Raw genomic sequence first — 15,431 nt, 5'->3', positions numbered from 1 at the left:
GGCTGACGCTCTAACCGCTGGACCGCACTGCCCGGGGCCCTTCGTTCATTATTAAACTAGGACTATGACCAGATATGTCCACCTCACTTTCGTCGCTTTATATCGTAAACCGCAGGCCCGCAGAACTCTGCTTGGAGTCTGACGTCGCCCTGTGCAGAGGAGGAGAGAGATGCACGCAGGAGAGACAGACGGACGGCGCAAGCCTGCAGCCTGGCTCTGCGTGCAGAAGGCCGGACGCTCCCAAGCCGCCCGTGGGCCTGGCTTCTGAGCCGGCGGAAAACAGACGTGCTTTGAAGTCGTCTTCCCGCCTGAGCGGGGGAGCGGGTACCCCTGGCAGAGGGCCGGGGGGGCGGCGGCTGTGCCAAGCTTCCCCCCACCTGAGACCACGGATGCCCGCGCCAGAGGGGGCCCCCCACTCCCAACACTCCTCGAGGAGAAGCCCCGAGGTTTCCTCCCCGCTTTGCCACCGGCCAAACATGGGACCCCGGGCAGGCTGCCGAGCCTCTCGGGCTGTGTCCCCACGCGAAGTGGCCCCGGGAGCAGCCTCCGTCCGGCCTCCGCGCTCCAGGCCGCCTCCGCACCTGGCGGGGAGGCCGCCTGGCCGAGCGCCTCCCTTAGGCCCATTTGGCCCCGCGGCCCAGCATTTTCCTGCCTTTGAGCTGAGACTATTCTGTTACCTGTGGCCCAAGGTCATTTCGGAAATCTCAAAGGACACCCGAACAAGCAGAGAGGAGCAGTGAAGGGAAGTCACCTCTTTTCTGACTCTGGCCTCTCTCCAGGGCCAAAGGGCTCCTGGGACACTCACCGTCGGGGGGAGACGGTGCAGGTCGGGGGCTATCGAATGCCCGGCGCGGGAGGACCAGCTCCACGGGGCGTCCGCACACTTCGCCCCTCACCCTCACTCGCAGGCCCTGGGAGCCCACCTGTCCCTGGGAAGGCGCCGCTTCCACAGTCAGGTGCTTGCTGGAGACCTCAGAGAGCATCCTCATATATATGTGTGCATGTAAAAATATAAAAATATTGCAAATAGTACAGACTGCTACATATTAATTATAGAATTAGAGAATATATTAACTATTAAATAGTATTAATTACATAACAGATTAACGTGTTTGTGACCTTAATATATTATCATATTATCATTGAGTAATATGGATTATAATTATGTATTTATAGATTACAAATCTAGATTATGATGATATATTAATAGGTTATAACTACACATTAATATTACATATTAATACAATTACATAGTAATGTAATTAACGTATTAATTATCATGTATGATATTGTCATATATCAATTATTATATATTCCATATATACTTGAGAAAGAATAAATGTTTGTTGTTTAACTACCTTTGGGATGTTTCGATAGCAGCAAAAGTGATATGTGTCACGTGCCCAAGGTCCCCCTGGAGACTCTAAGCCTTGTGAGGGCCGGGGCCATGCCAGTCTCGGCCACAGTTACACCCTCTGAGTTTTGCCCGGTGCCGGGCACACAATAGGCTTTCGGTAACTGTTCACTAACTCGGTAAGAAAGCACCAGCATGAGATTTTCCAATTCCTAGTTCAGTGTTTATCCTAATATTGTTATTTAAAAAACCAAAAAATTATAAAGAATCAGAGACTAAGGCCTGTGAAATTATAGAAGGTAAGTTATGTACTTTTGAGATGAAAGATTAAAGAATAGCCTTTAATGACCTTCATCTAAAAAAAAAACAAACCAAACAAGTAAAGAGTCCAGAGAACTGGTCAACCTCAAGGGCAAAGCACTGGACCTGGTCATCCCCAAGGGCAAACAGCTTGCCAGGCCACATATTTCACCCTCCGTGTGCCCCTCCTGTGGGTGGGAACTGCCTACCCAGCAGTTCTGCTCCCATCCTCAGGTGCCTGGACCAGTCACAGGGCATCAAAAGCCTGGGGCTGGGGCTGGGCTGGGGCTGGGCTGGGGCTGGGGCTGGGGCTGGGCTGGGGCTGGGCTGGGGCTGGGCTGGGGCTGGGCGGGGCTGGGCTGGGCTGGGGCTGGGGCTGGGGCTGAGCCGATTGGAGCCATCAAAAACCCAATTAAGGGTTTCGAAACACAACAGAGTTTTGCTGGCGGCTGGGCTGGAATGGCCGTGAGCCGTGAAGAGCCGACACTGTTCCTCCACGGTAAGGATCACACTGATGACCACAGCAACGCCACCTCACAGGGTTATTTACAGATAGAGCAGACGGCTGATGTGAACGCAGGTGCCTGGCACACAGCAAGTGCTCCGTCAGCGTTAGCTAAGTCTGCTGACAACCGTGCCATCCCAGGCGATATAGGATGATCACTAATATTGATCAGTCACGGCCACCATAAGCAGAACACCCACTGAGCGGCGCCTACGTTTCGAGGAGGAAGACAGTTCTCTGGGGTGCTTTTTAAAAAAACTTTTTTTTTTAAATCTTCACCCAAGGATATTTTTTCCATTGCTTTTCAGAGAGAGTGGGAGGAAGGGGGAGAGGGAGAGAGAGAAATGAGAGACACCGGTTGGTTGCTTTCCATATGCGCCTCTACCAGGCCAGGGATCGAGCCCGCAACCCGGGTACGTGCCCTTGACCAGAATCGAACCCCAGACCCTTCAGTCTGCGGGTGGATGCTCTGACCAGAGCCAAACCGGCGAGGGCCAGCTCTCCATTTCTTTACGGACTGAGAAATCGGTGCATCGCTTTCTATTTTAATTTTTGTTCATCTTCACCTAAGGATATTTTTTTCCATTGACTTTTAGAGAAAGTGGAAAGGAGGGAGGGAGGGAGAGAGAGAAACATCGATGTGAGTGACACATCAATCAGTCACCTCCCGCACGTGCCCCAACCGGGGCTGGGGATCGAACCTGTGACCCGGGTACATGCCCTTGACTGGGAATCGAACCCGCCACCCCATGGGGCGCAGGCTGACGCTCTAACCGCTTAGCACACAGGCCAGGGCGGTGCCTCGCTTCCTAAAGTTCTCCCCTGGCCCTGCTGCATCCTTTCTCCTGCCCCGGCCTTTCCCAGAACAAGTGGAGGTCACTTCAGCGGTGCCCCGAGCCACACTCAGCACCAGGGGGGGCGAGTCCCCTCCGCACTCCCACTCCCACCGGGGGCTGGCAGAGCCGCAGGGCTACCCGCAGCGGGCTCCCGGCCTCTGCCTCGGGGATCAAAGGCTGGACTCCCGGGGTTCCCAGGAGCAAATTGGTCTTTGTTGAACACTCCTCAGCGACCCTGTGCCAGGTCAGGGAATATCAAAACACAGAGGCCCTGGCAGAAGCCAGGAGGGTATCTGATTGGTCTGGGACAAGGCAGGAGTTGGCAGAGAAGGGCTTCCTGTCCACAGGAAGGAAAGGATGGGGTCATATTATTTTCAAAGCGCGTAGGACAGGAGCGATGAGAGATGTGGGTTAACTGTTCCAGTGCAGGGCCGGAGCAATGGCAGGGGAGGCGAGTTCTTCTACAGGGGGGAGCACGGCCGGTGGGGGGCCACCGTTTCCTCCGGTCCAGCTGCACAGTCTCCAAGGATTCCCTGCGGCCAACGCAGGGCCGCAGCCTCACTCCCGCACGGTTCCTCTGCCGTCTTTCCATGAGGCCACGGCGAATGAGCCAAGCAAATGGAAGGCTCTGCTTCAACTGGGCCACTCACTTCATTGGCTTTTGTGTGCTCCACATTTTAAAAAATATGTTTTCATTGATTGAAGAGAGAGACAGAAACATCAATGATGAGAGTCGTTGATTGGCTGCCTCCTGCACGCCCCCTGCTGGGGATCGAGCCCACAACCCGGGCCTGTGCCCTGACCGGGACTCGAACTGTGACCTCCTGGCTCGTGGGTCAACGCTCGACCACTGAGCCGCGCCAGCCGGGCTGTTTGTTCCACATTTTAAAAGATGCTGACAGCCCTGCTCAGTGGTTAGAGAGTCAACCCACGCACCGAAGGGTCACGTGTTAGATTCCCGGTCAAGGGCACGTACCTGGGATGCAGGTCGGTCCCAGGCCCTGGTCGGGGGGCCGAGTACGGGAGGCAACCAATTGACGTGTCTCTCTCACATCGATGTTTCTCTCTCTCTCCCCCTCCCTCCCTTCCACTCTCTCTAAAAATCAATGGGGGAAAAAAATATCCTCAGGTGAAGATGAACAAGTAAATAAATAAAAGATGCTGATGACATTTTGACATGTGATTCTGTGTCCTGGGTTATCGGCTGGGGCCACCATCCTGCAAGAAGTGGGAGACGCGGGCATTTCACCAGCGCCCACACTCAGGGCTCCGGGTCCCAGGGAGGGTGGATGGAGGTGAACGGGGGAAAGGGACCGGATCCTAACCCAACCCAGGAGAGTGCCTGCAGCCTGCTCGGTGACCACAGAAGCGCCACGGTGCCCAGGAACAGGCCGTCACTGGCAGCGAGCTGAGTCCATCAAAACAGGAAAAGTAAAAGAAAGCAAACAGGCAAGAAGCTGCACCGTTTAAGGGCACGTCTGTCATGGCTCCGGAGGGTGCAGGCGGGTCTAGAAGGCCGGGGGGGGGGGGGGGGGGCGGTCTGGGCGGGCGCGGAGCCACCGGGGCAGGCGAGACGGCCCTGACAAGGGAAAAGCGCTCCCGGCGGGCTCTTTCTTTGGCCCACCTTGTGTTGAGCAAGGTCCACGTGCAACTCCGGGTGGCCACAGCAATAGGAGACAGTGTCCCAGGCGCCGCTGGGCGAGGCCGGCTCAGAGAAAACAAGCGGAGGGAGAGACCTGCCAAGCACCGGGAACCCCGACGAGTTGGTGACGTGTGCAAGACGCAAGGCCGAACCCACAAACCACACTGGGCTGCCGCTGCCGTCTGTTTCTTCGTTCGAGAGACGTCCTTTGGCGAGAGAATCATCCAGACTGTCAATAGCTGCATTTATCACTCGACCACTATGCAGTATTCGGAGTCGGCCCCGCGGGGTAGAGTCTTCCTAATCCCATTCTCCGCCTGCCCAGTCCTTCCAGAGGCCCAGCGCCGGGCTCTGCTTAAGCGGCATTCAGCCAGCGGGCAATGGGAGCCCGCTCTCCTCTCCTGCTGGCCACGGGCACCCCCTGCGAGCTGTGGGGGGGCACCCCGGCCTCGAGTATGCGCCCTGGAGCCACGGGACAGCGCTGGGGGCTCCAACACCGAGTAGCCTGACTGCTGAAGGTCCTGATATCATACTCTGGGCCCTGTAAGAGCCTATGCTCAGGGCACCCGAGACGCACTAAGCCACGGAGATGCCAAATCCAGAAATATTCCAGTGTGGATGGGCAGACTGGCCACCCTGGGCTCTCTGGCTGGGGCGGATCTGGGGGTCTGCCTTTACTCAAAAGCAAGAGCTATCCTACCCAGGCTGAACAGCACTAGTGGAGGAGATCTCTTCTCACTGACAGCTAATAAAGTACAGATGACAGGCAGGTAGATGGGTGGACAGACAAGTAGACACATAGGTGGGCGGGTGGGTGGGTGGACGGATGGACAGACAGGTAGATACATAGGTGGGCGGGTGGGTGGGTGGATGGATGGATGGACGGATGGACAGACAGGTAGATACATAGGTAGATGGATGGATAGACAGGGGAAAAAAGAAAGGAAGGAGGGGAGGGAGGGAGGGAGGGAGGGGGGGAGGGAGGGAAAGACTCATGGGGGCAGAAGAAACAGATCAGTATTACACTACGGAAGCTGGAAACCAATTGTTTTTAAACCCCGCAGGCTTAAGAACCGATCACCTGCAGAACTTGTAGAAACACAGAACCACAGGCTCCTCTCCTCAGAGATTCTGACTCAGGAGGTCCGGGCTGAGACCTGGGGTTTTTCTATTTTAAACATGGTTCTGCTTACGCCGGTCCAGGAACCACAGTTGGAAAAATACTGCCCTAAACCCTAACCCAACAAATCTCGCCAAGGTGGTACACACCGACCAAGGGCAAGGCCAAGGTCAAACCTGGCCCACTCCCTGTGCTGCACGGGGTCCCATTTCCCTTGCCAGAGGCCTCAGCCCAGGGTGTCTGGGTGGGTGGTGGGATGGGCACTTGGTCCCCCAGCCTTGGGAATGGAAGGGCAGGTCCCGTTGCCACCCACCTCCGGGCCACACCCCCTGCTCTAGCAGATGCGGTTGGAGGGAGGCCGCGGGTCAAAGGCCCGTCACCAATGCAGAATGCGTGAGGCTTCCCTCTGGACGCACCACAGGCATCACTTGGCACAGGCCCACCCACGCCCGGCCTCATCTCCACAACCTTCTGTGACCAGCCAGCTGTCCTTGCTCTATTTTTAGTCTGTCTCCAGCGACTGTGAAGGATTTCTCCAGCGCCCCTCCCAAGAGGCCCGGGGACATGTGCCATAATAATGTCAGCAGAAAATACTGGGCCACGGGCTCCGTCCCCCCACAGGCTCCTGGGTGGGTCCCTTCTCTCTGAAGCCCTCCCTCTCTTCCCCCGTTGTCACCTGCCCTGTCACTGGCTTGCACACAGCTCCAAGGACCCACGCCAGGCAGGCCGCGGGCCGTCAATTAAAATACGTCTGCGATACGTGGAGTTCAGCATCCACAGGGAAGCAGCTTTTCCTCGGACGGAAAGGGAGACACCAGCAGATCTGTTCCCAGCAACAGCTTCTCCTGCAGGTTCCTGGCCGGATGCCACGCACAGCCAGGCTCCTAATGAGTTATTTTCCAAAGCCCTCCCGTCCACCTCATTACTGTCCCTACTTTACGTGAGCAACGAAGGCGCAGGGAGGGGAGCTGAGGCAAGGCGCCAGCTCCGCGCACCCGGGCTCCCTAAACGCCGCACCAACCTTGCTACTTTTTTATTTTATTTTTTAAATATGTCTTTATTGATTTCAGAGAAGGAGAGAGAGGCAGAAACATCAATGATGAGGGTCACTGACTGGCTGCCTCCTGCACGCCCCCTACGGGGGGGTGGAGCCTGCACCCCAGGCCTGCGCCCTGGCCCTGGTTCGAAGCTCAACCACTGAGCCACGCTGGCTGGGCCACCTTGCTACTTTTAAAGGCCCACCATGGCCCCCCAAAAATCTGCGCTCAGCCTTCCCCCTGCCTCTCCTCTCTCTCTCGCATCTTCTCTTTCCCCTGACAAGGTCCCAGAGGATTTCCCCCGAAAGGTGATCCAAACGGCCTACGACAGAGGCTAGAATCAAGCACAGGCTACGTCTCCCATTAGGCCGAGGGCCCTTCTCCCATCAATCGAATTTAACCTATGAATTACTTTACTTAGCGATTCCAGGTCTCCATTACCCATTATAACCCGTAGGCCTGAGGGCATCTCCTGAAATGAACTCCTCCCTCCTGGTGTCTCTGCCCGTAGGAGGCAGGGTGAGATGGTGAAAGACAGTCAGGGCCCGGGTGGGAGGTCGGCGGGGATGCCCCTCCAACCCCTCAGGCCATGCCCGTGTTCGTGCGTGGGACAGGAGGGTGCAGGCTGAGGCCGACTGTGTCCAAAAGGGACTCAATCCAATTCAGTGAAGGGACAAGCTGCTTGGACACTGGAGGCCCCGGAAGGCCTGGCCACTAGGAGTGCCACTGGACGTGACCAGATGACGCCACCCACGGGACTGCCAAAGCCACACTGCCCTTCAGGAGCCACTCCTGAGAACCCCAAACGCCCTTGGAAACGGCATTCTCTGGGCCCCAGCGGTCACCTGGCGCCGGGGACTGAGGAAGCGGAGGTGACTCCCCTTCAATTCGCTGCTGTCAGCTCCAGTCCACCGTGGCTGCGACTGAGCTCATCATTTCCCACCCAGAACCGGCTCCTTCTACCAAATACCCTGAAACCCAATGTCAAACCCAAGGTCAACCCGATTCCCGTCCCCCCGCCAGACTCTGCGGCTCACCCAGACTTCCTTCTAACATCTCACACCCCCCCTCTACTTGGTCCCTCCTGTCCTCACTGTCATTCAGCCCCTCAGAGCCTTATCTCTGATGTTTACGGGAACGTTTGCCTCCGTTTACCTGACACCCGCCCCTCCTTCCACGTCTCCACTTTGCACGCTGCTATCAGGCTCACTCTCGTAAAGCACGTTATTTATCACCTTTAATTGCTTCTTAGTTAAGATTCCCCCCAAAACAGGCAACAAGACGTCTAAGGTTCATTAATTTATCCCAGGGGCTGGGGGAAGTGAGCAGGGAAGCCGGACAAGCCAGCAAGGACACCAGACCGGACCGTCACAGCGGGCAACCGGGCTGTGCCTGCGGGGACCCTCTGGGCCTCCCACGGAGCACCTGCATCCCTCCTTGGCTGAGGGCCACCCCTTAGAGCATAACCCCGACCCCAGCAGGCCCAGCCCAGCCTGCACCACCCAGGAGGCGCCCTTCAGGACCCGGACCCAGAAAGACTCAGGGAGAGGCCGTGGCGTGGCGTGGAGCTGTCCAGCAAGGCCGCAGTGGGCTCCGGGTGGGCCATGGCCCCACGAGACGGGCATCCGCAGCGACGCCACAGCTCCTCGGCCCCCGCGGGAGAAAGTCCTCACCCCGGGCTGCCTTCCAGGTGGGGCTGCAGGATGCCCAGGTAAAGCAGGATGTCAGTTAGCAATGGACAGGAGTATATATTTTTAAATTTTATTTATTTATATTATTATTATTACCCTCACCCAAGGATATTTTTTCCAATGCTTTTTAGAAAGAGTGGAAGGGAGAGAGAAACAGACAGAGAAGCATCTATGTGAGAGACACACATCGATGCGTTGCCTCCTGCACGTGCCCCAAACGGACTGGGGACAGAACCTGCAACCGAGGTACATGCCCTTTGGCCAAATCAAACCCAGCACCCTTCAGTCTGCGGGTCAGTGCTCTAACCACTGAGCAAACCCAGCTAGGGCTGGACAGGCTTTCTAGTATAAGTTGATCCCAAATGGTGCACAGATCATTCATCTACTGAAAAGTTGTTTGTTGTGTATCCAAAATTCTAATTTAACTGGGCACTTTGCATTTTTATTTGCTAAACCCGGCAACCCCACTTCAAGGCCCTCCTTGATCTGGCCTCAGGCCCTTTCTGACTTCTCTGAATCTGAAACCCTTTCCTCCACGAGAAGGGGCTCCTCACTGTACCCAGAAGCAGTCAGCCAACCCCCGAGTCCATGGGAGGGGCTTGAGCTGTTCCCCTGCCAGGAGTAGCCCCTGGCGTCTCTCATGTCTCGCCTGCCCACCATCTCTGGGTCTGATGTCTGTCACCTCTCTCTCCCCTGCACCTGTCATCTTATGCCCTTGGGTCACCTGCTAGCACCTGTCTTATTTTCCCAGTGAGACGGTAACTCTCACCTAGCCCAGCACAAGTATCAGGACCCCCGTGGTCCTACCAGCAAATGCAGGCCCCGTGAGGGTGGAGACAGAACACCCTCGCTCACCCCTGAATCTCACCCCACCAGAGCCCTGGACATGTGTCACGGAATAACTGAGTGGACAGTACTTTAGGTCGGGGCCGGCTCGAGTCAAGAATACCGTCTAAAGCAGCCGAAGTCATTGCCCGTGGCAGGAAGGGCGGTCAGAGTATCCCAACTACATGGTGGCTTTTCCACGGTCACGGTCTAGCCTCTCAGTCCTTTCCCGGGTCTGGGTCCTGCCCTGTACCGGTGCCACCAGCACCTGCCAGTGCCCCCCACACACGCTCCACGCCGCACCTGGGACAGGGCTCCCGGCAGCCTCAACGCAACGCGGCCTGGACGCTGGACAGCGTCCGTTCTCCTCCCCCCGCCCCGGCTCAGGTCCAGTGCTGGGAGGTAGGTCCGACGGCCATACGTTTACACAGCCCTTGGAAGTGGTGCGAGCTTCCCGGTGAATTATTTCACCCAAACACCCCTGTGAAGTAGGCCAAGAATGAACACCTCAGCTTGACACTGGATGACACCTGGGGGAGGTTTGTAGCACTAATGTCTAACTTTCCATTTACAAATGCGGTTCAAATGTAAACACGACGTTTCATTTTCAGGTAGAACGTTCATTCAAAGGAAGGCTTATGTCTGCCTAGTTGGGGTCCAGCCTCCTGCTCTGGGAGCGTCCCCCTGCCAGGGAGGGCTGGCCACCGCAGCGCCTCAACTTCAAGCTGCTCCCCAGGCCCCCCTCCAATGTCTGGGGTCACCGCCCCTGGACTCTACCTTCCCTCATCCAAGCCTTAGGCACACAGGGATGGGAAAGGAGGGGCTGTGCTCAACAAACGGGGGGACGTGCCTAAGGGGGGTTGGCCTGGGAAAGTGGATGGCCAGCCGCCCCCCTCGCCCCAGCCCCACCCTGTCGCTGTCGTTAAGGAGACGTCAGAGGCAGGTCGGGGCGCACTCTCACCCTGTGCCCAGGACAGGTCACTCCGGAGAAAACAAAGTCACATTCTCCCTGGAGCCTTATGCGTGTGTGCATGTGTGTGTGTGTGTGCGTGTGTCTGTGAACAAACATTTTCTTGGTTGGTGGAGGCCAGGGATGTGGCCCAGTTGGGGGTTTCCTTGGGTGAAGATATGGATTGCCCGGCACATCCCACCCCTGGGTCCCCTCCGGGGAGGCCAGGGAGGGCTTCGGGGGTCGGGGGAAGGACCAGTGGCCACAGGCTACCTGGGCAGGCAAACCTCCTGGGGGGCGGGGCAGGGCGGGGCACACACCCCAACCGCCTTCCCTCCAGCTGGACAAAGTCAAGCCGCAGACCGATCGATGTCGCCAAAGTCCGGGGCCAGGCTGCCCACGTGGTTGGGGCTGAAGTGCACGCTTTTAGGGATCCGGGAACCTCCCAAACGTCCAAAATGTACTGGGGGGGGGGGGGGGAAGGGCTGGCAAAGGGAACGGCCGCAGAGAAGGCCCCCGCCCCAGGCCCAGAGACACCCAGAGGGAAATGGGGGAGAAAAGAGGTCCGCGTGCGGGCGCGGCTACACAGCCACCCCCTCCTCCGCTGTCCCCACCCACTGCCCCTCCCCTCTGTCCCCGGCGGCCGCGCGGCTCCACCTCCCGGAGCGTAGTCCACACGGTGCTTTTCCAGCAAAACAACACTACGCACCGCCCCCCGCCCCCCCACCCCGCACCCTGCACCGGGAGGGACAACGCCCAGCCCGGGCGCAGGCGGGTGGGGAGAGCGATGGAGCCGGGGCGCGGGGCTCGGGGGCCCTGCGCCTCCACGCTCCCCGCCGGCCGCCCCAAGGGGCAGGAGGGGCACGCACGGCGCGCGCGCGGGGCGCCCCGCGTTAACCGCCTCGGCGCCGGGCGGGCGGCCGCGCGGGGGCGGGGACCCGGGGCGCGGCGCGGGGACTCACCGGGATGAGCACTCGCAGCGACAGCCTCTTCTGGTTGGGGTTTTTCCTGCCGCTGCCCCCGCCGGGGCTGGAGACATCTCTCTTCTTCTTAGTGTCCATGGCCGCGCTTCCCATAACTTTAACCAGAAGTTAATTCCGGGTGACTCGCGCCTGGAACGCGGTCCCCTCCTTCCGCGTGGGGACCCGCGCGCGGGACCGCGGGCTGCAGCAGGTACCCCGGCGGCCGCCCGCGCCCCGGGAGGGGACGACCGGGCGGCGTGAGCGCCGAGCTCGGTTCCTCTTCCTCCTACGGGCCCGTCAGATGCCAAATCAAAGCCACAGGCTGTCCCGGGTCTGGTCTCCCTCCGGGTCACGCGTGGCAGACGTCTCCAGCTGGGTGGCAAAGTTTCCTTCCTTTTGCAAAGCGAAGCGACATTTCCACCCGCTGGGCTCCTCCCCTCCCTGATCCCCAGAGGCGGTGCCGGGGCAGGTGCGGGGAGCCCGGGCCGGGAGCCGGCCTCCTGGCGCGCGCCCAGGCGCAGGGAGACGCCGTGCCCGCCAGCGGGGTGCGGGGATGGGGGCCCCACGCCGAGGCCGCCAGCAGAGCCCGGAACGGGGCGGCCTCCCGGCGCTGGGCGGGGGGAGGGAGGAGGGGGGGCGGGGAGGCGGCGCCACGCGGCTCCTCGCGTGGGGCGCGGGCTCGCTGCGAGCACAAGGTGCAGCCCGGCGGGCGCGGCCCCGCGGGGACGGGGACCCCGCCCCCTGTCCCCCCCATCCCACCACCCGCCGCGGTCCCGGGGACGGAGGGGGCGGCGCGGACGCGGGCGGGAGGCGGCGGAGGCCACACGCGCCCAACAGGAAGTGCGCGCAGGGGGCCGGGCGCGTGCCGGGCGGGCGGGGGTCCCCCTCCTGCGGCCGCGGCGGCGCGGGGCCGGCTCCGGCCGCTCCCTGACCCGTGGGGCGCGGTCCCTCGCGTCTCTGTGCGCGCCGGAGCCCCTGAAACGCGCCCACGCGCCACGCGCCCCGCAGACCCGGCCGCGGCGGAAGCGCTGGCTTTCGGGGCGATGCGCACTGACCCGCACGGGCTGCGCGCCGCGCTGCAGGCGGCCGACCGCAGGCGCGCGTGGGCTGCGGGGGTCGCGGGGCGCTGCGGGGGTGGCCGGGGGCTGCGGCTTTCCACGGCCCGCCCCGCCCCGCCCCGCCCCGCGCGCTCTCTCGGGCTCGCCAGGAGCTGCGCGGCGGATCCGCGGTGAGTGTCCCGGTGCCGCGCCGCCACCCGGGGCCCCGGGAAACGCGGGGTGCCCCAGACTGCGGCGAGAAGTGGGTGCGGAGAGGCCTCCGCGTGCCGCCGCGGGCTTGGCGAGCCACCGCCCCGCCGTTGGGCCAGGGCCGGGGGGGGGGTGTCCCCTGGGGTGGCGGGCGGCCCCCCAGGACGCTGCGACCTTGGCGCCGGCTGGAGGTAGGGTGAGCGCTGGGCCGTGGCCCCCAAAGTCACTCGAGCGCCCTGAGTGCTGACGTCAGCCCGCTGCGCCCCGTAATCAGTAACGCGGGGAGGCCACCCGGAGAAAACGCGGCACAGGTCGCTTTGGGAACGCGCGGGGGGCCGGTGAGGGGATGGTCCGCAGAGTGTCCTCGGGGGAGGAGGAGGGTTAGGCCGCTCCAGGGACCCCTTTAGGTGGCGCCTCCCACGCAGCCAGGAGCACCCCTGTGTCAGCCATCGGTCCCGCCCCCCCTTCCAGCTCAGGTCCCCTCGTCCCGCGTGGAGGCCCCTGCAGTCTGCGCGGCCCCTCGGCTCCCGGGGCGGCCTCAGGTGTGTGGGGGCCCCTCCCGCTGCCCCCCTGGGGCCCAGAAGGAGGCGGGGCTGGGAGGCGGGCGCGGCCTGGACGGCGGGGGCTCGGAGCCGGGGGTGGGGGCTGCGCGGGGCCACAGCTGCGGGGGGGGGGGGTCTTGCTTTTGGGTTTTGTTTTTTGTTTTTTTTCTGACTGCTGGCCGCGTGGAGGGAGCTGGATCCCCCGTGATCCCATTAGATGCTGGAAACCCTGGCAGGAGGAGAGGGGGGCTGGCCCCCAGCCGTGCCGCGGGGTGGAAAGGGGGGCAGAGCCCACCCTGCCCGCCCCACTCAAGACGGCTCCCCAGGCCCCCGTTCCAGTTCCATCCATTGCGCTTGAGTCCCGGAGACCAGGAGCCGGGGTGTGCAACTCACTCCGCGTGATGAGAACTGGTTTTGAAAGGGGGGAGGGGGAAAGATGCAGGAATTCAGGAAGGGGGTCCCCCCACCCCACCCCGGGGGCATCCAGAGGAAGCCACCCTATTATTTCCCCTACAAAGCGCTTGGCCTGGGGCCCGGCTGGGGCCTGTGGGTCCTGGGTCCTGGGCGATGGGCTGTTAGAATATGGACTTTGGTCCGCCGGCTGGTGTCCACATGCCCGAGCATTCGGTAATAAACTGGCCTGTTCTCTGAGTGTATTATGTTGGGGTGCTGGTTTTAGTGCCTGGGAACCCTAAGCCAAAACCTTTCTCCAAATTGCCTGCATTTTAAGTCTTTCTGTTTGTTTGTTTCCACCTGTTAATACAGGATGTCCTCCCCCCCCAAAAAAACATATCACCCTTTAACAGCTGACAGCTCAATTTTGGAAACGAGAGGTATTTTAATAAACACTGCCTATTTATCATTATTCCAAGTATGTGTGCGTGTATTTCTGAGATAACCTATATTTCTGAAATGTGGGTGTTGCTTATACATGTTGCCCAAGGACGCTGACCAGCCTTTTTCTTTTTTTTTCTTTCTGAAAGAAATGAACACACGGATCATATATCTTCCCAATCAGTGGAGTCTTACAAGGGAGGGGCACAGTGATTGTCTTGCTTTGGGGGTTCCCTCTGAACCCCACCCTCACCTCCACCTTGAGGCCCACACTGCTTTTTTTTTTTTTTAAATATATCTTTACTGATTTCAGAGAGAGGAAGGGAGAAGGAGGGAGATAGAAACATCAAGGATGAGAGTCATTGATCGGCTGCCTCCTGCACGCCCCCGACTGGAGATCGAGGCCGCAACCCGGGCATGTGCCCTGACCGGGAACTGAACCCCCATCGCCTGGATCCTAGGTCCACACTTAACCGCTGAGCCACGCCCGGCCGGGCCCCCCCACTGCTATTTTAGCCAGTAGCAATCACCCCCACCATTGTTAAAGAGCGCCCTGACCTGCGACTTCCTTCTCAAAAAATAATGCAATAAAATCTACGCGGGACGAATGTCTGAGTGTCAGATAAAGACAGCATTACTGATTTTGACTCTTGCCTCAGGCTCCCGTATTGCTCAGCTCAACATTGTTACTGATCCTGTTTTTATGAAAAAAAATAAAAATCTGATTTGGGGGAGTGTAAAGTTAATATGCAAATATTTGTTTTCCCCCCAAGAATAAAGCAGAGGCTCTTAGTGGTCGCCAGATATCTACGTGACCCCCTCCGTTTCCCAGTGCCCTGGCCGATAGGAATAAACAATTAATTCCGGCGACTGGGATGTAAGTAGACTCAGCGCGTTATTGCTTCTGGGCGGCGCCGTGAAGAACCCGCATGTCTCCTCACCTGGCCCTGCTCCGCCGCCACAGTCTCGGAGGCCACGTGTCCCGCGTGGCATTCGGTGAGAGCGTGCAGGGCAACTCACGTGGCGTTGGACCTGGGTTGGGCTACGCCGCTGAGATTTCGATAATTATTTATTACGGCAAAACCTTGCCTATCAGATAGTGCTTATCTTGATGCCTGAGATTTCTGGCCCTCCCTTAAATTCACACCCAGGGCCGGTGCCTCACTTGCCTCGCCCTGGTGTGCGGCTCTGGGAGGGTGAGGAACGCAGGTGGGCCGGGACTGTGGGCCGTCCTGGGAGCCAGCTGGCATACTTTAGAAGTGTGACTTGAGTCCCACCCTGGCACTGCCACCAGCCTGCCGTGGGACCGTGAGCAAGTCACTTTGTTTTCCTGTCTGTAAGAGGAGTGAGATGGCCTTTAATTTCCAAGGCCCGTGTAATGGGGGATGTGTTTTGTCCTGGTTCTATTTAGTATGTCTTCGTTCATTTTATTGCTTTTTTTGCTGTTGTTGTTAATCCTAATCGGAGGATGTTTTTTTCCATTGATTTTTAGAGGGAGGCGGGGAGAGGGAGAGAGAGAGAGAGAAACATCGATGTGAGAGAGACACATCAAGTGGTTGCCTCCTGCATGCGCCCTGACCAGGGCCG

General features: G+C 59.4%; 1 protein-coding gene across 2 annotated transcripts in view; it reads right to left on the bottom strand.

Annotated features, from left to right (window-relative positions):
* Positions 1 to 11,826, bottom strand: part of PRKAG2 (protein kinase AMP-activated non-catalytic subunit gamma 2) — a gene marked incomplete at its 5' end in the record, with an annotated part of 167,235 nt that extends 155,409 nt beyond the window's left edge. Inside the window, one exon of one of the 2 annotated variants that reach the window (XM_081147785.1) lies at positions 11,222 to 11,826. In XM_081147785.1, coding sequence (XP_081003911.1) covers positions 11,222 to 11,335 — 114 coding nt within the window. The remainder of the gene's footprint in view (positions 1 to 11,221) is intronic. The other variant, XM_081147784.1, reaches the window with a different exon arrangement.
* Positions 11,827 to 15,431: the final 3,605 nt, after the last annotated feature.

This window comes from Miniopterus schreibersii (genome assembly GCF_964146895.1).
Source record: "Miniopterus schreibersii genome assembly, chromosome: 9".
NCBI lineage: Eukaryota > Metazoa > Chordata > Mammalia > Chiroptera > Miniopteridae > Miniopterus > Miniopterus schreibersii.
Note: the sequence above shows the minus strand (reverse complement) of the source record. Positions and strands in the feature narration are given on the sequence as shown.